This window comes from Mustela nivalis, assembly GCF_964662115.1.
Source record: "Mustela nivalis genome assembly, chromosome: 5".
NCBI classification, from domain to species: domain Eukaryota; kingdom Metazoa; phylum Chordata; class Mammalia; order Carnivora; family Mustelidae; genus Mustela; species Mustela nivalis.
In genome coordinates, this window is record NC_139024.1 from 106,381,446 (window position 1) to 106,407,252 (window position 25,807).

Consider the following 25,807-nt stretch of genomic DNA (forward strand, 5'->3'; position numbering starts at 1 on the left):
AGCCCAACTTTTGGTAGAACCAAAAGTTCTACCTCTTTTTGTGACTAACAATGTAGAACAATAAAATCATTTAACAACTGGTTAAACATTAACCCTAGGAAATTTTTTTTCTTGAGTTCTTTGAAAAAATTTATTCCAAGTCAAAACATGTTGTTTGTGCTTGCTTATTTAAAATGTGCTTGTGATTCAAATGATTAAAATATATTGAAGAACTAAAATAAAGAAGTAACATATGCACAGGAAAAAGATTTAAAAGTTTAAAGCTACTGTGAGGACATTATTCTCTTTCAAGCATTATTTTAGGCAACAGTCAACTTCCCTACCAAAAGTCTGAACAGAAGCAGGATAAATTATCCACTTAATGAAGTAGACAGAGAAAGCCATTGAGAAATTTGTCTATGAAAAAGAGAGAAGAGAAAACGAATAACAATTTCTGAGGTATAAGACATGTATCAGAAGATTATTGAAGTCGACCCTGATTATACAGCCTTCCTAAAGCTCCTTCAAGCATTTCAATGACTCTTTCATTTAGCCATTTTATGTTTAATAAATCTGGAATTCTGCTCCTGTTTCCCCCCTCCTTAAAAACAAAGTTGAGAGAACTCATTCTCATCACATATTTTAAGCTACTTAACCTCCAAATTTTTTCAACTAAATGTTCAATAACATAAATAATAAGAAAAATTCAAACAAATTTGGGGTGCCTGGGTGGCTTAGTCAGTTAAGTATCTGCCTTTGGCTCAGCTCATGATCTCAGGATCCTGGAATCTAATCCCTCATCAAACCTCTTGCTTAGCAGGGAGTCTGCCTCTCTGTCTCCTTCTGCCTTTCCCCCAGGTCATACGCTCTCTCTTTCTCTCTTTCTCTCTCAAATAAATAAATAAAATATTTTTAAAAATTCAAACAAATTTAATCTAAGTCAGTAAGTATTTCAGAGGGAAGGATTGAGAAGTAGAGTCTGTGACCTACCAGCATGTATACCTCTTTCTGAACTTAAAGTAATTAATCTATTCCCAACAAAGGAAGAAAAAGAATAAGAAAGCAATTTGACTTAACCAACTCTATGTACCTAACTCAGTTGCAGGGTCCACATAAACTAGAAAAAAGTCTCAGTTTATAATGCTATCTTATGCTAGGGATCTGCTAGTTCGAGACAAAAGTTTCTCTTCTTTAAGTCTGGGGTTCTTTAACTTTCATGAAGACTGTTTTTCTTTCTGGGCACAGGTTTTACTATTCTCCAACTTATATGGCCTAACTTTCCTAAGTCAGTTTTCTCAACCACAGCAGTACAGATATTTGGACCTGATATTTCTTTGTTGTAGGGGGCTGTCATGTGCATTGCAGGATGTGCAGCGGCTGTTATTAGCAGATTCAATCTCTATTTGTGACAACCACAAATGTCTCTAGACACTGACAAGTACCACCCAGGGTGTGGGGGGCAAAAATTACACTTGGTTGCTTCAGGGATCTGTTGTATCTGACTTTACCTATTCTTTTCCAGAGATGTCTCTTAGATCTCACCATTATGGCACTATCCATCCATTCTCCAAATCTCAAGAAAAGTCTCAGGATTGTTAAAGAATGAACAAATTGCCATATTTTTCTCATTGAGGGTACAATTACAAGGAAATTTTAGTAGCTTAGAATACTTATGGGTCAGTATGAAATAGTTTCAACTTTTCTGTTCAACTTAGGATTCTGCAGCAGATCATAGTGTAAACATTAGTTTTTTTTTTTATTTTGTATATGTGTACAAACTAATATTTTGAGTGTCTAAAACATATTTAGCTTCCAATGTCCCTTTCTTTGATAAGTTGAACTTTACAATTTTTTACATTAAAAAAAAGCAACACTGAGGGGTCTTTTATGTATCATGTAATTCTTTCCATCTTCACCAGATATACCTCTCCCCAAATTCCATGTCGAGGAAGCACTGACTACCCACTACTAAGGGAGAGGTTTCCTGTTGCTCAGTTTATGGAGTCTGTGCTCTTCCTACATGGAAGCATCCTTCCAAAGAGTTTCGTATCTGCTACACTTGCCATGACTTGTCTCTGATGAAATTTTACTGCCTTTTCTGGAAGAAGGGTAGTTTTGTATAAAGAAACAAAGACATCTACCTACATAAAACTTAAATTCAGCCTAATCTACATGTATAGACAATGGAAAAGATAATGTGAAGAATTATACTGTTATCTGGGAAACTAGATAACAATGATTGTTAAGAAGGAACTAAAAAAAGGAGATGACATGTGTGAGCCAGAAATGAGGATTTAACATTTTCAATTGGGTGCCTATGAAAGAACTCACTGAAAGGGTAAACATTTGAGAAAATACCTAAACAGAAAGGAGAACCCAACAAACCAGAATTTGGATCAAAATCTTCAAGATAAAGGCCCTGGTTTCTTCTAGAAACTTTGAGGGCACTGTTGCTATTTTACTGTGAGCTAGAAGGAATATGTTTCACATTGAGCCTCTGGGTAAATGCTTACCTGATCTAGCCCTTGAAAAGTCTAAGTATGTGAGCCTTCAAATTACTGTGTGTGTGTGTGTGTGTATGTGTATACTTGCACACGTGTGCATGCATGTGTGAGCTTGAGAGAGAGAAAGATTGAAAGAGAGAGATATTCTGTTTAGATTTTCTGTTGTTGCAACTAAAATTTTAAAACTCTAACTCCTACCCCAAATGCAAATTGTATTCATATGGAATTCTAATTTGAGCTTTACTTCTTTCAGTGTTCAGTGTGAGTTTGCATAAGTCACGCTTTCTGAAAATTATTGTAAAAAAAAAAAAGATTTAACTAGAGGATGGAAATAGAAAAGAGGAATGAAACAGATGGTAAAGTTAAACTAGATGAGTTTTAAAATTTTGGTTTTTTGTTGGTTCCCCAGTGAAATCTTATAGGAAACTTAAAAAGATGAGAAAAAACATAAACTGCTTTCTTATATCTGCATCCCTGAACCAGTTATAAAAGAAGAGAACCAAAGAAGTTGTGTATAAAGCTCTCACGGTATTTTCTTTGATTATATAAAAAGCATCAGTAAACAATTCTGTCATAACATCAGGAAGTTATGTGCCCAGAAATTGTGGTCCTATGTATAATATTTATTAAAATGAAATTAAATTTATTAGTAAATAATTGAAACTCTAAGGAAAATAAATCCTGAATCATTGCTATGAGACAATGTAAATAGCATTTAATTGCAGTGTCTGTATTTTTAGTTTATTGTGTGCATAATATCAATCATATTTTTAAATTTAGTAACTATAATTTATTCATTTTTATAAACATAAAAATGACAATAAGAACAGTGCTTTCCCTTTTTTCACTATGAGTTTGAGCTCTTAATTTTTTTCAGTGATTTATTTTTGGTGATTCTTAGAAATCTGACTCTCATTTGGAAAGTAACAATTGCTTTATCATGGGGGCTATTTATATTATTAATATTGAGATTAATATTGACATTGTGAAAGTGCTTGATTAGAAATTCCTCATCACAATTTCAATGAGAAAGTTCAGCATCCTTCTGCCACTTTAATTATAGCGAAAATGAATTGAAAAAAGGCGAATTTAACTCATGATGAAGAGCATGGTTCAGAATTAATAAGGTTCTGACCTACACTTTTTTTTACCCCTAATATTGTCCATCATGTTGCATTTAATTTAAACTTCCTAATCTTAAAGTGATTATGGAATATGTTTTATCCTTTATAATACTTCAATTAAATGTATATTCAAAAGAAATAAATCTTCTTTTTTTCTGATAATAATTTTGGTCTAATCCCCTTAACAGGAGTAAGCCACTGTCTCTATTTTGTTGGTTTGTTGGTTTATTCCTTTTAGCCGATACTATGCCTACCTGTACAATACAAATATCATCCAGGCTCCACTGGCCAACACAACTCTGGTTAACCTTGGCGTTAAGTTACATCTGGATTTCACCTCAGAGCCTCTCTGTGATTCCCTAAGCCATTCTGCCCCATGATTCTCTGTGTCTCCTTGCTTCCCTGTCCCTGTGTGTATTAACTTGTCCCTAGACTACATAGATCACAGGCCTCAGATACTTCACTCTTTCCATTAGGCCAATTCAAATACATAAGGAACATTTACATTTATTAAAAAATGGCAAAGCCCTGAGTGATTATGGGTACGGGCAAATCAGAAACTACATTAACTTTGTGCCATCTAACTGGTTCCACCTACCCCCTGTACTTCTTACTGTCTGGAAAAACCTGGGCCTTTGATACATAACCTTTCATGATGTCTGAACACCCTGGGAGGTGGAACCCAATGGATAATCTCTGTGGGAGTAGTGCTGCCATGCCTGTTGACCATTCCCATAACACAGAAAATGCATATTTTATTTTGTTACATGTAGATAAATACCTTATATATATACATCAAAACTCAAATTACAGTTAGAGTAATATAGCCATTTTTCATCAGATATTTTGATCTGAGTATTTTCTAAATATCACAATACACCTGAAAAACATAGTCCAAATTGTATGCAAATTCTATTATAGGGACACATAATATTTAAGCTATTCTTGCTTAATTTGATTGCTTCTATTCTAAAATAAACAATAATATAGTGAATATTCTCTACACATGTTTAATATAATTTTGTTTTCTTACTTCAGGTATTTCTAGATATTGAATTATTACAGATGAAAAAACTTTAGGTATATACTCTAAAATGCCAACTGGTGGTCCTATTTTCCCTGAATACATGTGAAAATACTGTTGCATTAAATATGTATAGTTTTGTGTTTTAGTGCAGAAATATAAAATGGTATTTCCATATTGACTTAAATAATATTTCACTGATTTGAACATGTTAAAATTGTGATTATTTTCCATTTGTATTTTTTATCTAAATATTATTTATAAAAATCTACTGTTGAAACTTTTTTCTTTTTTCTTTAAAAAAATGACTGATATACATATAATATTGCATGAGATAACAAATACGCCCCACTATGACAGGGTGTTTTTAATTTTGTGACAAGCAAGTTGGGATGCCTGGGTGGCTCAGTGGGTTAAAGCCTCTGCCTTTTGCTCAGGTCATGATCCCAGGGTCCTGGGATCAAGCCCCACATCTGGCTCTCTGCACAGCAGGGAGCCTGCTTCCTCCTCTCTCTCTGCCTGCCTCTCTACCTCCTTGTGATTTCTGACTGTCAAATAAATAAATAAATCTTTAAAAAAATATTTTTGTGGCAAGCAATCAAGGGTCAAGGTGCTCAGTTAGGACATAGAGCTGAAGTGAAAATAGTAATATTCAAGCCTTTATTCACTTACTGCCACAGTGCCACCAACAGGAACAAAGAGGGACCAGGCATTTTTCCCCCTAAGGAACTACATGAGGCAAGAGCCAGTGAATGAAACACAGATGGGGGAACCCTCTCATTGCTAAGGAGGCTTAAAAAAAAGCTCTTGACTCTTTATATGGATTTGGTGGGGAGGTAGAGAAAGAGGGCTAGGAGAGGAGAAGTTTTAAGTCAATGTAGAGAAATGTGGCTCAGTCAAGGCCCCTTCTATAAAGACGTCTCCATGGAGGCACATGGGAAATGGCCCAGCTATGGCCCTCTGCTCCCCCATAATGAAAAAGGCCTCTGAATAAGGTACATGTGTTGTTGAGAAGAATAAATAATCTGCAACTGTTTTGTGTGACATTTTGTAGTCATTCAGGTAAGTGGATTGACAGGACCATTCACATTTTGTATATCCTTACTGATTCTCTGTCAAATTATTCCACCAATTACTGAAAGGGAAGTATTCATATCTCCACTATAATTGTACTTTTACTTATTCCTCTTTTGGATTATGTCAGTTTCTGGTTCATATATTTTGAATCTCTTTTATTACATGCATAATTCAGTATGATTAGTTGACCAAGTCCTTCATCTCTGATAGTTCCTGATATTGAAATCTGCCTTATTAATAAAACTACACCAGTAATTATTTTGTCTATTTTTTATATATCCCTCTCATTATTTTACTTTCAATATGTCTCTATCTTTTTAAATAAAATGAATATCTTTTAAACATTTGAGTTTTGTTTCATGTACCATTAATAATCTCGGTGTATTAACTGAAGTGTTAATCAATTTACATTTATTGTGACTCTGGGTATAGTTGAATATAAGTATATCATTTTGCTTGCCTTATGCCTGCTCTGTTCATCTTTCCTCTGAATATAAATATATTTGTTTTCTCCACATAAGAGAGGAGATATTTCAAATCTCTTCCTAAAATATTATAGTTCATCATATTGTCTCTTTGAAATTGGTTGATATATTCAAAAGTTAATAATGCAAACATCAGAGTAGAAAAACAAATATCAGTTAAAAATTCCAAAAATGCATTTTATATTTATTTGCTAAGAATAATTTAAATATAATATATATTTTATTTTCTTTAACATGTCACATTGAACTTAAGTATCATAAAAAGTTAAAAAGTAATGTTAATTCCCACTATCCATAACCATTACACAATCTGAACAATATATTTGTATATATATTAAAACTTAAATTAAATCAACTGAAATATAAACTATTTCAGAACTACAGTACAGCCATAACTAGGATTATTAATCAGTAGGGAAAAGCATATTTTTGAAAAAATATTATAGTGTTAAAAATATTAGTAATGCACATTATCTCATCATCACCTAAATTTTATCCCAGTGAGAAAGCCAATAGCATTTCCTTCTTGCTAACATTTTATCTAGTAGAAGTCATTAAACCTAAAGTAGAATTACAGAAAAAGCAGATTTGGCAAGTTAATGGTAACCCCAGTCAAGTTCCTTAAAAAGAAATTAAAACTGAATTTAGAGTCAGTAACATAGATTATTGTTAAGACACTAGAACAGGTGAGGTTTTCCAGGGAGAAATCATGGTGGAGGAAGAGAAATTTAAAAACAAAAGTCAGAGATAAATTCTCAGAGACTATCCCAAGACAACACAGAAACCAAAACTCAAAACTGAATAGTCTATTGTAAGAGAAATTTGAATGAAAGCAGGAAAGACATTTCAATTAGACCATCTCCTCTTAAGGAAAGGGTAAATATATCTTAAAGGAAAAAGAGATGCTAGTACATTCTTTATACTGAAAGTTGATATGTATAGTACTTAGAAGTATTGAGTTCTAGAGTTGCTTGGAGTACATTTAAATCTAGCTTCATCTATCCTTACCAATATGTATGAATTTACGAAAATATTAAAGACTCAATAGACATTTTAATTTTCTATAAAATGGAATGGTATTTATGTGAAGAGCAAATGAAGACCATATATGACATGTTATAATATCAACATTTTACAGCTGTGAAAGAAACGTTGTGTTCTTATCCTATATCTTATCCTATATGTTCTTGCATAGTAACATATTATATTTTAACATATTATATTTTAGCATACGTTTCCAGAAATATACACAGAAATTTGTCCATGATTCATTCCATAAATTGACTTTTCATTACTTTAAAAATATTTTATTAAGATATTTTATATTAGAGAAAACAATAAAATGAATTCCATAATTCTACTGTCATTATTTGCCAAAACAGTTTTAAGAAATACAGCATCATAAATTGATTAGAATTTCCTTCTGTACTCTCACTGATCTTTTCCCCAGCTGTCTCTTTATAGAGAGCCCTTCTAGTAAAGCCAGTGTGTATATTTCTGATATATGCATTTATACTTTAGCTATATGTCAGTCATAGAAAATATGGACTTTCTTGTGTTTAAAAAATTAATCATTATCAGACTATCTACCTATGTTAGTCTTCGATAAGATTTTAAAATTCAACATTATGTTTTGATATTTAAAAGTATTACTAAATGTAGCTATTGTTCACTCATTTTTTTTTAAACATTTTATTCATTTATTTGACAGACATAGAACACAAGTAGGCAGAGAAGCAGGCAGAGGGAGAGAGAGAGAAGCAGGTTCTGCACTGAGCAGAGAGCCCGACGCGAGGCTCGGTCCCAGGACCCTGGGATCATGACCTGAGCCAAAGGCAGCGGCTTTAACCCACTGAGCCACCCAGGCGCCCCTGTTCACTCATTTTAACCACTCATTATAATTGCTTGGTGTGACTTGGTGAATTTATCCACTCTCCTTTCCGTAGGCTTTAGTTTGTTTCAGATTTGTTGTGAAAATTCTTGAATATGCATAAATTCTTGTATATAACTTATAATTCTTCCAATATGCATAGCTGAAAGTGGAAACGATGAGTTGTAGGATATGCCTTACTGTGTGTTGCACACCCACTGTGTACTTGTAAAGTCATTTCAAAAGCTATCTATCAACAAAAAGCATAATGTATATCCTAACTACCATACTAATTTTATTCTCTATCTAGTTTAAGAGCTTAGGGCATTAGTAACTGTGGTTTTATGTACACAGAGATATATTTCCAGGACTCAATTAGCTATATACTTATTTTAAAATAAACACACTGCCTAGAACTCTTGTTAACGTGTTCTCAACATAATTCTTATAAGTTAAAAATCTCTATTACTAAACTTTATATAAGTCATGTTTAAATATACGTATAAAGGTATAATTCTCTGGTTTAGATTAATAAAAGCATTTGAAATACAGACTGCCTGAAGCTATTGTATTTTAAAGTGTTAAATTACTCTGCCATGTATTAAATTACTTACTCTGAATCTTCCACTTATATAGAAACACCATCCTTCATTCAGACAGTTGATGCTGAGCAGTCTACAGTGGTCAATTACTTTCTCACAGTTTTTTCCAGTAAATCCTGGCAAACAACTGTAAACACATCCATGTAAATAAGAAAAGTTACAATTTAAATATTTTCACAAAAGCCTATTAACAGTCTGACAAAAATAATAATGCTTTGTTTAAATTACATACAACATATATTATTACCTGATACTTTCAATCATTAATTTTGTCTATGCATGCTTGTGTTCTTAGAAAAGGAGAAGAAAATGATCTATTTAGTGAGAATCAGAGAAAGCTATATTCATTTAATAGATTTAATATTATCTTTTGTGAATTTAACAGCAAAATCAACTTTGGCCTACCCGAATATTTAACAATAAAATACAGGTTTAGGAATAAATATGACAATTGTTAAAATGTGACAAAAGGGTGACAAGTGATATTTCTAATGCTTAGTAAAGCCATTATATACTGATGATGTGCTAAAAGGATTTAATGATACACATAAATTTGAGAAGTGTTATAGTCAACTGTAATGATATGGTCATAGTTAGGCTACTTATAGGGTTTTATTTACTGTCATCTTTACTTTTTTTTTTCCCCCTAAATAAAGCAATCTTGTAGTATAAGTGTCTAGGAATAAGCTTTTTTGATTGTAATGGCAATGCCTGATATTAAGCTTTTGAGTGCCAAGGCAATCATGTCAGATATCCACCTTCAATAAATATATTGTTGGCTGTATGACACAGTTACTAGCTACACAGAGAGATAAGAAGACAAGCCTGCCCCCCACCCCACCCTCCACCATGAGTTCCCTTTCTACAAATCCCTGTGTAACTAATTAACTGACCACTACCTTTCCTGCTCCTTAATTCCCACTCTTTCATTCTAAATTCAACAATAAAGAGTGAAAATGGGAAACCTTAGGTGCCCCACTCTTGACCCCAATTAAAGCAGAACCCCAGGTCCACATAGTTTCTCTTTCTCTTACTCTGCTAGCAACTTGGCTGCTGGCCTGTGAGTATGCCCTTTACCCACCTCCAGGACTTGAGTAATAAACCTTGCTTTTCAAGAATCCCTGATGGTTGATGCTAGGTACATCTTGCAAGCATGAGAACCACAGAGGCCACAACATTGGCTCCTGTGGAGGAAACATACATGGAGGCTGCCATGAGTATTATCAGCCCTTGTGAGTGCCCCAGGCATTCTTAGCTGGTAGCATCTCTATACATAGGTTGAGACACACACAAAAACAAATCTGGATTCCAGTTTACTGCAATTCACTAGCTGCAAACAACAAGATGCTAAGAATACTTGGTGTACTGTCTTCCTTTGCCCTCACTCTCATTAATCTGTGAGAAATATTTCTGTACTTTAAATCACATTTAGTAAACTTTCTATTAAAAGTGAATGGAGGGGAGCCTGGGTGGCTCAGTGGTTTGGGCTGCTGCCTTCGGCTCAGGTCATGATCTCAGGGTCCTGGGATCGAGCCCCACATCGGGCTCTCTGCTCCGCAGGAAGCCTGCTTCTCTCTCTCTCTCTCTGCCTGCCTCTCTGCCTACTTGTGATCTCTGTCTGTCAAATAAATAAATAAAATCTTTAAAAAAAAATAAAAAAAATAAAAGTGAATGGAGGGGCGCCTGAGTGGCTTAGATGGTTAAGCATCTGGCTGGCTCAGGTCATGATCTTCAGGTCCTGGGTCGGGCCCCATGTCTGGCTCCCAGCTCAGTGGGGAGTCTGCTTCTCCCTTTCCCTCTGTCTCTTCCCCTGCTTGTGCTCTCTCTCTCCATCTCTGTCTTTGTATTTCTCTGAAATGAATGAATAAAATCTTTTAAAAAAAAGTGAATGGAGCACCAAATTAAAGGACACTGTGTCTCTCTAAAGTAGATACTAGAGATTTTAAGATGAAATAGTACTTTTTTTTTCTTCTTTTTTGAGAGAGAGAGAGTGAGAGAGAATGTGTGTGTGGGCGGGCAGGGAGAGAGAGAGGGAATCTTAAGTAGGCTCCACACCCAGTAGAGAGCAAGCGCAGTGCTCAATCTCATGTCCCTGAGACCATGATCTGAGCCAAAATCCAGAGTGAGGCACTTAACAAACTGAGCCACCCAGGAGCCCTCAAAATACTTAAGACTAAGTTGTTACAAGCTGATTTAATAACAAAGTGATTTATATCATATATTAATTATTTAAAGTATAAGAACACAGGGTAATTTCATAAAAGAAGGAATCAAAGGTCGTTGACACAGTTTAACTGAGATAAAATTTGTAAAATACTTTAGTAATTCTCTTTTGTCTTTTGCCACTGTTCAAAACACAGCCTGGCACTTTCACCTTGTAGAATTAAACCATTCCTTCATTTATGTCAGGAATACCATCCGGGTTTTTTTTTAGCACCTACTATGTGCCAGCCACTAGGCTAATTGTTTTAACACTATTTTCTTATTTTCTCATTCAATCCTTATAAACCCTGTGTAATACATATTATTATCACTATATTAAATGAAGGAACAAACTCAGAGAAGTTAAGAGATTTACTTTGGTCCTATCATTAATTTTAGAGCTGTTATTAAAATTAAGTATGGCATTAACTTTAGATGTACTGTATCTGCTACTCCATTAATTAAACCTGTTAGAACATGTTTACCTTACTTCCCTCATTCTGAGGTTCTACCTAGAAACCAAGAAATTACTTCAAGTACCACTTTGTTGTGAAAGATATCATTTTTACCCTTTCCTACTGGGGACAAGGAGTAGCAGGAATAAGGAAGCACCAGAATATTCTCAGATTTTGGCGAGTTGTGCTTATCATGTCTCAATTCCCCTTTGAGAGGGAATGAATCAAATTGTCCAAGACCAGTTAAGGACATGTGTGGTATTTGGCCTTCTATTATTCTGGAGTATGGTTTTCAAAGAGAAGGATCAGAGCTATAAACTAAATGAAGGACTAATATTCAGTCCTTCATGAAATCATATCAACAGTTTGCTGAAGGAAGAAGATAGGGAGCAGTAATTCTGAGAAAGAAACAAAGCAGAACATATCAATTATGAAAATTGTGCCCAAGTGTAAGCACTCTCACAAATATACTAAGAAGAAAGCCCCAAAACACCATCTATAATACTTAACCCAGGGAGGTTTAACCCAAAGGCACAGGAAACCCATAATGAGGAAATTTTCCTGTTAAGTTACAGGCTATCAACCCTCCATGCCTAAACTCTTACTTATAGTTTGAAATCTAAGAGGAGCTTTTGAATCCCATATCCTAATGATATCCTAACAACTCTGCCTGCAGTGAGGAATGAAAAGGCTTGAATAGTATTCTTGCTACTTAAGAACTTAAACCAGAGAAAATAAAAACAAAGAAAAATAAATAAAAGCAAACCCTAGAATAATATGGACAGTTTGAGAAATTCTGTTATAAAAGTGCAAGTAAAGATGAAAGATGCTAAAGATAAGGGGAAAATAAAAGAAGAGAGAAATTTCAAATAGCCTAAATTGAGTTTGACTTAAGTTAAGCAGTTTATGAATGCAATATAGAAGATAATATGGTGAGATAGCTTATAAATAGGGAGGTGACTTAGTGGTTAACAAAAATTAAAATAGAGCCAAATGAGTGAAGAAAGAAATGCTTTGAAATAAAAGTAGATAGAAATAAAATACGTTCAACATAAACAATAAAGTCTGAATTGTCACCTCACTCCCCCAAAAATGTCAAAAGTAGTGTATAATTCATATTTGAGAATCTATAACAAAAAGTGAAAAAAAAATTTTAAAATGAACACTTAAAACAATGTGAATTAGAATTTTTTAACAGTTTGATAAGGGCAAACACACTATTTTATGAAGTAGTCTGTGTGAATATCAGAACATGATAGCTAATATTTAACAGTTTAAATAATTCTATACATTTTATTATATTTAGGTTTTTTTACCCTTTCTATTACTATTACCAAGGTATAGTTCTACCTTCATAAAATAAACTATATTGGCCTACTTATACATTCCCAATGACATTACAATATTAAGCAAAACTGATTTTTTTAAAGTTTTTTTTAGGACATGTACAGTACCCAATAATTTTATTTTAAATGAAGACTTAGTACAAAATTACACTGACTACATTTCACATCAAGAGAAAAGTACTACAATTAATAAGGCCAGAGTCGTTTATTTAAAAAGATCATGAGAAAGATATTTTTCTGGAATGTGTAATTAAGAAATCAAGAGAAAGAACACAAATATGCAAAAATATAAAATGTAAAAGGGAATATGAGGACAAATGGAATCTAACAACACTACATATTCCCCAATGCAAATATGCCAAAATGTTTATGTTGAAATATAGATTGCCAAAATTGAATGAAAATAAGAATAGCTGAATAGAACAAAATATTTGGCGAAACAAACTAAAAGATGCTGGGTTTATTTATTTATATGGATGAAGGATTCCAGTTCCTATGAAAGAGATGACTCCCATGATATGTAAGTCTTAAATCTTAGGAAATGTATGCTGGTTATCAGAATTTGGATGCAAAAGCCTCAAAATGTACAATAAAAATTGTTATCACCAAACTCATATTTGAAAATGAAAATAAATATGTTGTATCATTGATACCAAATTCTATTTCTAGGAATTTATCCTGAAGAAATAATCAGATGTAGTAAATATTCATTTATATCCCTATTTCCCCCATGATGTTCCAAACGAAGTGCCTACAGAAAGGATACAACTGCTAATGTAATAGGTCATTCTAGTCCACCGCCTTAGTCTATCACCATTGTTTCCACGACCAATAATCCAAGGACGTTATAAACAAGAAGCCAATTCCTGTCCAAATTGTCCTTTTTTCTTCAGAAACCTTGGTCATCAAAAGTTTCCTGTTAAAGAATCTGATTTTTATTGTATATTTAAAAATATATTTTATTTAACTAATTTAGCACCAATTTAGGTTTTGTTTTGTTTTTGTTTTTTGTTTTTTTTTTTTCACATATAAAGTGTAGACTTTGTGCTATCCTATTACTCTTGAACAGAGAAGAAACATGCTCTTCTCAGGCAAATCCAAGTGGTTCTCCATGACTAGAGCTCAATGTAAATAATGAGAGTAGCAAGAGATGAGAGGAGAAAGAGATAATGAAGGAATTTGTTAGGAGTTAGCAATATTCAGAAGGAAGGAATGGGAATGAAAGAAAATAAACAACCAACCAAGTATAAAAGATGAAAAAAGTCCTTATATGAATCAGTCCTTATATATAATCAGTCCTTATATGAATCTGAAGACTATGATTAACTTAAATTAACTGAAGTTCAAAAAAAAAAAAAGTGAGATTGAGGTGCTTCAGAGGGTCAAAGAATTGTCACATAAACCTTTAGATGTGAAATTAAGGTGAAGCCTTATTTGCTTACCTTCAAAAATGCTTGTTCCCTCCTATTATCTGCCATCCATTGGTATATGTTGGATCATGTAAATACATGGTACTGCTCATGCTACTACTTATCCTTACCCTGTGATCATTTCATAAATTCAAAAACTGCAGCACTAGCCTTTCATGCTGGCTCTACTTCAACAGCTGCCACTCTTCCCAGAACCGTGTGTCAACTTTACTGTCCATACCTTCACTTCTATTCTACCCCAACCATGCCAAACTTTCTACTGTGCATGCCAATACCACGCGAACGCAGGTTGTTTCTCAGCTTTCCACTGCCCATGGCTTTGCTGAGTTTGCTGATAATCTCTATTACTCAAACTTTTCCTATATAGTAGCTAGGGAACTGTTCTACCTCCTTGGAGATCCATGTATTTAGAAGATTCTAATAGCAGATGTCTGCATACTTGGGTCCTTTTGGTTTACATATAGCTTTTTAAAATCAGGAGATCCATGGATGAATCTAGGCACTGGTATTCATCTCTACCCTTGGGATAAATACTCCTTTTTGGAGAGAAATAGTCTTTCAGGGTTTTACAGATCCTTTCCTCCTCTTCTTTTTTTTTTTCCCCTTCCCTTCTTCCCTTTCTCTCTTCCTCCCACCCTCCCCTCCTTGCCTCCTTCCTTTTCTTCTGCTCCTCATAGTTCAGAAAATCTCTCCCCCAACCGAAGGGGGGAAAAAAAAAAGGATAGAAAGAAAAGAAAAGAAATGAAAGGCACCAAAACATTTACATTCTGTTCATGGTAACCTTCTATTTCTTTGATGTATAGCCAATCACATAATCTTTACTATGTTTTTTTGGGGGTGCAAACAAGATTAATTGTTTCACCAATCTGGATACTTAATTTTCCCTGTGGAGCCTCATATTTCTTCCTCATGATGTCTACCTTCCTTTCCACTAACGATTCCTGAGGTCTTGTTCACATAATTTATTTCTTTTAGTTCTTGACCTTAAATACAGTTTCCTCCATGGATGTCCCATCTGGTTCAGGAGCCCTATTTTAGCACATATTTTATATTATATATGTACCTTGATATTCCTTCATTATCTATTTATAGTCATCTATGTGAGTATATGAACATGTATGTGTGCACATGCACATGTACACACATACATGCACTTTTTAATCTTCATTTTTAATCCATATTCCCTTTTTGAGATTTTTATTCTAGTCCAATTTATATTTAGAAAGAATATTTCCTGTTATCTTCTTAAGATAGATTGCCTGGATAATAGGTTTTCTGATTGTATAAATATAAATATTTCTCTCACCACCCAATATATAGTAGTCATGTGTAAGATTTAGATATTTAAATATTTAAATATTCTTTAGAAAGAATATTTCCTGTTATCTTCTTAAGATAGATTGCCTGGATAATAGGTTTTCTGATTGTATAAATATAAATATTTCTCTCACCACCCAATATATAGTAGTCATGTGTAAGATTTGGAGGAGGCAATATTTTCTCTTGGTAGTCTGTAGATGCTTTCTAAAGCTATAAATGTTATACCACTGTCCTGAAGCAACTGGTGTTGAAAATAAACAATGTGATGCCATGCTGATTACTTTTCCTTTGTAGGTAAATTGTTTTTCCCTGCCTTAAAGCTTGATAGATATTTCACTATTTGCTTTTATCATCAATCTAGCTTGGATAGAGTGTTTTTAATACTCAGACTCAGCCCTTGCTCCAGCTCACAGAAATATTCCACAACTTGATTAATTATTGCTTCTCCTCCATATGTTCTTTTTACTCCTTCTAGAGCTGCTATCGTTCACACGTTAGATCTCCTTGATCTATTCTTCAAGATACTCAACTTTCTTCATCATGATTCATTAACTAATTCATCCATTAAGCTCTTCAGAAAATAATCCTTGAGCTCCTACTGTAGGTAGTTATTTTTCTAGCCACAGTGCATATTCAGTGAATAAGTTTTTGTTCGTTCATTTGTTTGTTTGTTTTTCCCTACTGGGGTTCATATTTTAGTGGTAGAGGACAGGAAATAAAGATTTAAATATAGAATATTTCAAGAGAAATGCAGGTTACAGTGTATGGCAAGCACAGGTGGTTGCTGTTTTCCCAAAGTTTGCATCAGGGACCACTTCATGGGCAATTACTATTTCAGAAGACCGGGATAAATTTAAGGTGGGGTCAAGTATGTAGATGAAGATAAAAGCAGATGCCCATGTAGTTACTCTTTACTTTAAAATACTTTTTCCTTCCCCTGGGGATGAAAATATATGTTTATAAAAAAATAAAAAATAAAAAATTTAAAAAAAAATACTTTTTCCTTAAAGCATTGTAGATTTCTATAATTTGGATTAGCACTTCCCTTCTAATTTTCCACCCATGTTGTTAATTTAATAGAATGTTTTTTAGATTTAGTCTTGATATGTATATATATCTATGTGCTCTCCTCTAGAATCTTTCATTTATTTGACTATGGTAATCTAATTTTCATGAACTTTTTCTCCTCCAGAGATTCTAATACCCTCAAGTTCTGATTGTTTCATTTTAACTCATGTTCCTCTCCTAAGTCTCTGGCCTTTCTTGCATCCAGTATTTTTCTTTGCTAACTCAGTGTCTTAAGTGCAGTATCCTTCAGTGAATGGAAGGGAAAATTGGGCCAAGAAAGTTGACGCATCTAGAGCATTATTCTTCTCCTTAGTGTCACAGGTCTGGCCTCTGTCCTTCGTAGTATCATTGAGCAAACTCTCACTGACAGCCTTGGGTCCTTAAACTCAGAACTTAGTTGACTATATGGCAAAGGATAACAAGAACATTTAAGTAGGTTGATTTTGACCTAGTCAAAGTGTTTATACTGATGAAGTAGCTGCTATAGTCTGGTTATTGTTCTGTTGTCCCTCTGCTAATTGATAAATGCTTCCTAGCTCACAAAGAAAGAGAATCTGCATAAATCCCTTCTGTTGAGATAGTCAGGGAAACTAAGACCTAACTCATTTTAGCTGCTCAAGGTGTCTAGTAATCATTTTGGTCAAAGAAGTCAGCTGTTTTAAGTATGGGAGAGGGGAAAAAATGCTGTTCAGATCACCATGTTCCTGGAATATCCAATGTACAATTATATTTTTGTATAAAACTATTGTTTTATAGTAATTATTAAGGTACTAGGAAACAGTAAATATTTTTTATAAAGATGGAGGGTAGGAGGGTTGTAAATAATTGTGATGAAAATGTTTAAGGTGTTATTTTTAGTGGTAAAAATGAGTTAATATATAGAACAGAGGACTTGAATTAGATACATGTAAGGAAAAGAAAAGGAAGATAATGGAAATAAAATATGTTAGCTGAAAAACAAACACACTCTTATCTTCTCCTTTTCTTTTTCCTCCCAAAGTGATTTCCTATAACTGCCTGAAATGTCTCTCCATTATTGGGCTGCATTTTGTCAATTAAGTCACTATTTATTAGACAATTAGCTGTACTCTATTTCTTGGACAGAGTATCCCAAACTTTGTTGAATGACCTATGGAATACATTCTACTGTTTTAATAAGTGCTAGGCTCTTTGGGGGACAAAGCCTTGAATAAAACAGAGTAATAACAGCAAATTTCATCACCAGCATCTTGACAAACAATTCACATAATGAAGAAATACTGAATGAAAGAAGAAATATATTACTACATATATTTATTTTTAAAGTGTACAAAATTCACAAAATAAAATGAAAATCAATGAACCTACACAATTAGCAAGTTTTTAAAATATATTTTTCAAAATTTCCTTGACATTTCCAATATCAAGGAAAACTTAAACTTAATAAAATTAAAAATAAAATGTGCAGTGCTATTATAAATAATTGGTAAGGAAGTTATTAAAGAAATGTATTACAACAATGAAGTAACCACCACAACAATGAAAATTGAAAATCAAATATTATCTGATTTTTTTTTTTTTTAAAGAGCTAGCTTCAAAAATAGTATGTTAACAGTGTCACTCCTGGATTGGGAACATCTTCTTGATTAAAGTTTTCTAGCTGCTGAAATGGCTTTTTCAAACTCTAGACTATTCTAGGAAATGGAAGGAGATAGTTATAAAGTAACTCGAAATAATTTTCTCTGACCCTTTTATCTTGAAATACTCCTATCACTTGTTTGAAGACTTGGAGGAGGTTTTGCTACATATTTTTTTCTGGGTCTGTACCATTGGATTACATGTGAGTTGTAAATTTTGTCATAAAGAAAGCATTATGGTTCACTTTTGTCTTTTTGGTTTCGTAATGTATAGATGGAAATTCTGATGCAGAGTTACTTGTATCAATTTCAACACTGTCACGTACCACTTCCACTTCTCGGAAAAAACCATTTGAGTGAAATAGACTTATTCTTAGAACAGAAGCTTTGCAATACCACTATATGCTTGCTTACTGTGACTTGTTAGAGCATAGACAAATGTCTAATTTATACACTCATTTTATTAATTTATTTATTTATTTTTGCTTAAACTGAGTAATTGAGTCATCGTCTGGATTTCAAAACATATGATTCATATTTCACAGTTCCTTAAGCTTTAAAACAATGTTATTAGAAAAATAGTTGTATTGTCTAATGAAATTTAGCTTGATATACTAATTTATAAGTTATAGCATTATACCATTTTACAAGATAGGGAAGACAATGCTCTTCATTTGCCAGCAACACTGTAACAGTTCCTATTTTACTTTGAGTAAAATTCTAAGACTTGGACTGGCACGCACGGTCTGCAACTGTTCCTATCTCTGGTTTCCTTTCCATTTTCACTACTTTCCCTTGCTTTCTCCAGACCAATTACACTGGTCTCATTAGAGTGATCTCAGTAGGCCAGGGATTGTGCATCATGTACTTCCTCCCTCATGCACTGTCATGGACATTTTTCCTCCTGAGAGTTGCATGTTCCATCACCTCACTCAAATCACTTTATTTAGTAAGGCTTTCATTCTATGTCCTACATATACTTAAATGAGGTCAAAACAGGAAGGTCAAGTGGAAGGCTATCAAACTGTTCCAGATGAGAGTCTTTGCTGGCTTGAACAAGGGTGTTGACTTCATAATGATAAAAATGTTTGTATCCATGAAATGTATTTATGAGAGAACTTAAAGGGTCTGCTAATGATAGACAATAAGTGGGCTAAGATAGAGACAGAGAAATCAAAGATCAGTCTAAAGAACATTAACATAAAAGCAGGTTTATCCAGGGATTGAAAATCAACCCATTAATTTGGAATATATTAAGTGTGAGATGCCACATTAGACATATGTAAAAGAAAGCGGACCCAAGTTTATCTGATGGGATGGAGAGTTAAACAGGTTTTGTGTTTTCAGATTAATAGAACATAGAAAAAGAGAAGAAAAGAGTTTAAGAATGGATATATAGCTATTCTCTGTAAAAGTTAAATGAAGACCAAGGCCAAGGGTGATGGGCAGAGGAAAGAGAATGCAGTCAAATGATTAGAGGTGCCTACTGGTTGTATGAAAAGAATTACATAATTTTGGTGTTAAAGTACACAAATGAGCTAACTTGAAATACATGAATTGGTGATCAGAGAGCAGAAACTTAAATCAAGATCTTGTAGGGTGTGCAATTACAGGTCAGGACAAATTAGAACATATGACCATGGAAAATTTGCCAAGATCAGGAGGAAGAGGATAAATCATTGCAGAATAATTGTCAAAGAATTTAAGTAACCACAGTGGGTGGATTTACAAGGTGGTTATCAAAGACATCAGGGAAAATGACAGCAGTGGTAGAGAAAAGGACAGCAAGCCAGATGCTAAATTCTTTAGTAGGAGATGGGTGGGACCTGAGAGAAGAAAAGATACTTGAAGAGTAGCCTAGGGAGGAAGGAACAAAGAGTTAGAAAATAGTATAGATGATGTCCTATGCTAAAAATAGATAGGCTTTTCAGGAGGAGAAAAATAAATGATCTGGATATGATAAAGAAGGGCAAAGCTTTTCCATATATTTCCTTACCAGTGATACACAGGTTGTGGAGGAAGAACAGTAGCCACCTAAAGATCCTCAGATTTCAGTTAGAAAAAGAAGTACACAAAAGAGACTGTGTGGTATTGGAGAATTTGCTGCTAACAACAGGAGATCCAGAAGGCATAGCAAAAGAGTACTGGATATTAAGAAGTGTTGGATGTTGTGCAGAGAATTAAGTTCAAGTGTACAATGGAAAACTTAGAGGTTACACAATATTAAGTCAATCTTTATGCACAGAGGTCTACACTAACTTCTGTCATAATGTTCCATTACTTATTATTTACAGGGAAATTAATAAGTCCAGGACTAATGAAATGAAGGCCATACTGATTTGAACATATGTTCCCAAAATGAACCAGTTAGGGGATTAAATTTCAAGATGACTTCTTTCAATTATAATTGACTTGAAAATATAAAATTATATTAACAGTAGCAGGCTACTATTGATGAGGAAATATCAATAATATCCTAGATATTTTCCATTGTAATATAGTTTAAAACCAGTATCTGAAATGATAAAACTATAAATTATAATGGACTTTTTTCTACACTAAATTTCAGAATGATTTATTCAAAATAAGAATTTAGCCTTATAAATATGGCTATTGATTTCAAGCAAAGAAAAACTCAGCAGTCATCTTTTGATATAATTAACTCTAAGAAATTAAGGTTTCCTATTAGTGGAGAGTTACTGAGTGACCAAGTGGAGGCTCTCCATTAATTAACAAATTCTGATTTAAATGTGTGATTGCTATTTTAAAACATACCTTTCAGACTTAATGTGAAAATGTAACTTTACTATATGTTGAAAGGAAATATGTTGACCTATGCATTTCTGTGTATACAATGTTCTATTTCAAAGTCACATTGCATGCTTAATTAGGTTTGCCTGTGACACAAACTGAAAACCCCAATTTTACCCACAGCTGACATGGTGAGACATCACGCAGACTAATGGAATGCTGAAACTGACTTTAAAAAAAAAGTATGTTAATACATTGAATTGACACTTAAGCAGGGCAAGCAGGCTCTAATTGTAACTCAGTGAGGAGGAAAAAGGGAAATTAAAAAAGAAATAAGCTGTAAGAATAAAACAGAGCACCATTAGCCCATGAAATATCTTAGAATTTCAGTGGAAAAATAAAATTTAGAAAGCAAACACATTCATATCATAAAATTTCTGATTGTTTAAAAGATATAGTATTTATGTATATATTTTCCAATATCTAGTTTATGGTCTTTTACAAAGATGACTCTCAATAAATATTTGTTAAACAATTGATTTCAGAGTAGAAAAAATTGATGTAAGAGAAATACTCCATCTGGTTTTATTAACATTTATTTCCTGGTTAAGGTTTCCTCACTTTATTCTGGTTGTTCAGAATGTGATTGTCTTTACCTATGGAAAATATTAGTGTCATTGCATTCAGCAAATATCCAAATAGATAAGTGTGTCTTCATACTTGTGAGTGTAGTGTGTGTGTGTGCGTGTGTGTGTGTGTGTATGATGGCAATATTAGGAGTGTGGTTCATGATAGTCTTCAAAGCCTTTATGTGGTATTATGTTAAAAATGCTTCCCACACTAGTATATAGGGGAGGATTCAGAATCCTGGGTGTCAGGTCACAATGCCCTTCCCTCACTACCTCTACACTTCCATCAGATAGGATGATGATTACCTCTATCAGGGATCCTAGAAAGCCTCACTGGAACTGTGGTCTGAAGTATCTTGGACATTTCTCATAAATGGAATGGGGTTCACAGAGACCTGCCACTTTAGCACTGCCTTTGGAGGAGCTTGCAATGGCTGTCCCCTGAGTTCTGTGAGCTCTGATAAGACCTTGCATCACCACCTTAAAGCCAAAGCTCACAGTCACCCTACTATGATCTATGTTTGAGGCCATAATGGTTAACCACTTGTCACCATTTACCCCAGATACTGCAAGAACCCAGAACCTCTCAGGGCCTTCCTCACCATTTTAATCTTTTCCCCCAATCTTTTCTATACACATTTTTCATTTTGACTGTAATCTTTTCAGTGGCGGCTACTCTTTCTCCATTATCCCTCATATTTCAAGGGTTGGATCAGGTAGGTGTTCTTTTTCCTCATTGTGTCTTCAAAGGATCACTGTTACAACCTTCGTAAAAATCTCAGTTATTTGAGGATGATGCCATTAAACCATGCTACTCACATCTCTTCTGATTGCTTTCATAGTTGACCCTCCTGGGCATTCCCTCTAATTCTTTAATGTGTAACACCTGGTTTATTATATCTTTTTATAACATAATTCCAGTCTTACTTGGTTATTTCAATATCTGCTGAGTTCACCCACTTAAAATCCTTGCTTTTTGGAGGAGGATACTGAGGTAGATCTCAATATTCATCCTAACTTTACAACCTATTCCCACTGTAGTATTCCACAGGCTACCATCATGCATAATTCTTACCCTTCTTAATCTTAAATTCCTTAATATTAATTTCAAGTATTTCATATTCTGCTCAGAGCCTAATTTCTCTTTCCAGTTAACTCCCTCTAGCCCTTTTCTTACCCAACAATTCTCTATTCCTCATAATCCACTGACTCTACCAACACTTCAGTGTCTCCCATCCCCTATCAGGTCATCACTTTAATAATTACCTAAGTTATATTATTACACTGTCCATTTCCATACTCACTTCTTGCATATCCTCAAATCATTTGCCCCATTTCCCTCCTTTATTGTTACCTTGTCAAAATTCAATCCTTGTTTAATTCAACACTCAGGCTATTTTATGTGGGTCTAGGAATAACAACATGTGGTTTGAGGATGTTACACTTGACTATAAATTCATCTTCACTAATTCTTCATTTCAATTAGGATCTCTATTGATATGTATCAGTAATGTATTATATTTCCCTCCTACTCATCCATATAACCATTTCACACCTTCTTATCTCACCTTGCTTCCTACTGCACTTGAGGAATCAATCAGAGGACAGTTTCCAAATGATGACACACCATATATTCAAAACACCTCTGTAAGTACAAATATTCTGCTTTGCCTGCTATTACAATTGATGTAACATACGCCATCCTATCAAAGCCCACCCCTTTGCTTGTGTACTGTATATCCCATCCTGTCTTGCCTAATATTTTAAAATTACCTACTTGAACGTTCTTCAGCTGGCCACTCTATTACTTATATTGCTGATACTCTTTACCGGGAAAACCCAATTCTTTCATTCTATTCACTTCTAAACCGAGTCTAATCAATATTTCCCCCCTTCTTTTTCTCCTCCTTTTTTTGTTTTGTTTTGTTTCGGTATCCCATGTAGGGAATGAATTTTTCTCATTATTCTGTCAAAATGTTCCTTAAAAAACTAAAAACAAACAAAAAACAACTACAAAGCAGCAACAGAAGATTGATTGTCTCCTCTTGCCAATTCCATAGATCAATTTTCACTTACCTCTAACTAGATCTAACCACATACTTTGAAAAGTATTATAAAAGTATAATATAAATATAAAAAAGTATATATATATATAAATAAAAGTATATATAAATATATAAAAGTAAAAATTTTGAAAAAATATTTTAAGAATATTTTAAGAATTTTAAGACAATGTCTACCATTGTCTTAAAATTCTTAAAATATTCTTAAAATATTTTACAGTTTCTGTAATACCTTTTGTATTTTTTCACCTCAATTCACTGACTTCTGCATTTTAGCTTCATATTCCATTCCTTTAATTCTTGGGTCCACAGTCTCTGTCTGCAAACTTCTCACTTCCCTGTCAAGGCTCACTGTAAACTAATCTCATTCAGTTTCCTGGGTTTAAATACCATTTCTTTGAGGCTAGCTTTCAAATGCATATATGTAGCCTAGACCTCTCCTGTAAAGTAAAAACTAGCATACCAGAAAGCTTACCTTAACATCTTCACGTGGCTATATGATACATCTCAGCTAATACATGGAACACTGATTTCTTGATTTTTACCCCCCTCAATCATGCTTTCCTTCTTGTAGACTTCTCCAGTTTAGAAAATTCTATTCCTAACCTTTCGATGGAGTAAATAACCTTAGGATTATGCCTGACCTCTTTTTATCCAGCCCTTCAGAAAAATACTGAACCTTCTTTAGTGCTATATTCCAAATTGCGATCCTTAATTACCATCATCACTTGTCACCTTAGTGGTGGTGTCGGTCATCACTATCTCTAGGCTGTTTTATAGTACTAGCCTCTTTGCTGTTCTCACTACTTCTTTCCTTGGGATCACATGGTCAGTAGTCTAGTCTACAAAAGTGAGTCAGTGCTTCTTTAAAACAGTATCTATCTACTAAAATATAAACTTATTAAAAGGATGCTAGTTTGCCTGTTTTTCTTTTCTTCTTCCTACTGCAGTAGAAGAGTTTCTTTTAGTAGGAAAGCTTACGGAACAGCAGGCACTCAATAAATAGTTATTAAATAAGTGAATGAATGAGTCATTTCATTTCACATCCAGAGGAAAGACCTTCCATCTCAGTGGAATCCAAAGTATTTATTATAAGCAAATTAAATAATGACTTAAATAGTTTTTTAAGGAATAGTTCTATGTGTTACATTGGAAAGGGTTCCAGATACAGAAATGATTAAAACACAGATATTCTCTTGAATATGGTATAGAAGAATGGACTTTTCTTTCTTTCTTTCTTTCTTTCTTTCTTTTTTTTGATCTTATTTATTTATTTATCTGAGAGAGACATAGAGACAGAGAAGAGCAGGGAGCAGAGGGAGAGGGAGAAGCAGGTTCCCTGCTGGGCAGTGAGAACAACTTGGGGCTCCATTCCCGAACCCTGAGATCATGCCCTGAGCCCAAGGCAGACACTTAACTGACTGAGCCCCCCTGGCACCCAAGAATAGACTTTTCGCAGTAATTCAAAATTATAGTTGATGAAATAGTCAACTGTGTTATAAGAATATTTTTTTTAGTAGGAAATAATTAAAAAATAAACTATGAATAGTAAAAAAGTTAACTATTTAAAATCTGTGATCGAATGGAATTTGGTTTACCCAGATTTGGGCTTTTTAAAATCTTTTCAGTCCTACACTTATTGGTATTTTTTTGGCTGTATCCCTTTGCTAGATTTTCTTGCAATGACAAGATGGCCTCCTATACCTCAGCTACATGCTTCAAGAAAATAATGTCAGTGTCACTATAGAGATTGACTGTTTCACATTCCTTTAAAATCTCCAGGAGGAGGTTTAGTTTCACCCAAGTGCAGACTTTTTGGCCAATGGTTATTTAAATTATCAAAGGGCAAAAAACATGTCAAACTTATTTTAAAACAATTCATTCCCTGTGGCTAACAAAAAAGGGTTTTAAAAAACCTCTCTTTTATTCAATTTGTAGACGGAGGGCAATGATAATAGAGAAGAATGGGAGACAATTCTCTGGTTTCTGTTCTTCCATTTCTGTGTCAAGTCCTGGAGGTTCCCATACCATAATATTCCCTCCCAATGAACTTCTTGTCCAGACAGTGCTGACTCTAAAGGTTATGCCACTCTTCCGGTCCTATACCAGAGGAGGTTCTGAGTCTTCGTATAGTTTAAAGTCAAGAAATTCAAAACTCATGTGCATGCAGCTTTCTCTTGTTATCACACTGTAATTCTATTAAGAGTCACTGCTGCCTCCTAAAGGGTAGCTAAGGATCTGCCTCTCAGGAGCCCACAGATA

The 25,807-nt window shown here is 34.0% G+C and overlaps 1 protein-coding gene across 1 annotated transcript in view; it reads right to left on the bottom strand.

Moving 5' to 3' along the window:
* Nucleotides 1-8,929, bottom strand: part of EYS (eyes shut homolog) — a gene marked incomplete at its 5' end in the record, with an annotated part of 1,535,590 nt that extends 1,526,661 nt beyond the window's left edge. Inside the window, 2 exon segments of the mRNA XM_082729457.1 lie at nt 8,678-8,792; nt 8,913-8,929. Coding sequence (XP_082585583.1) covers nt 8,678-8,792; nt 8,913-8,929 — 132 coding nt within the window.
* Between the last annotated feature and the right edge of the window lie 16,878 nt (nt 8,930-25,807).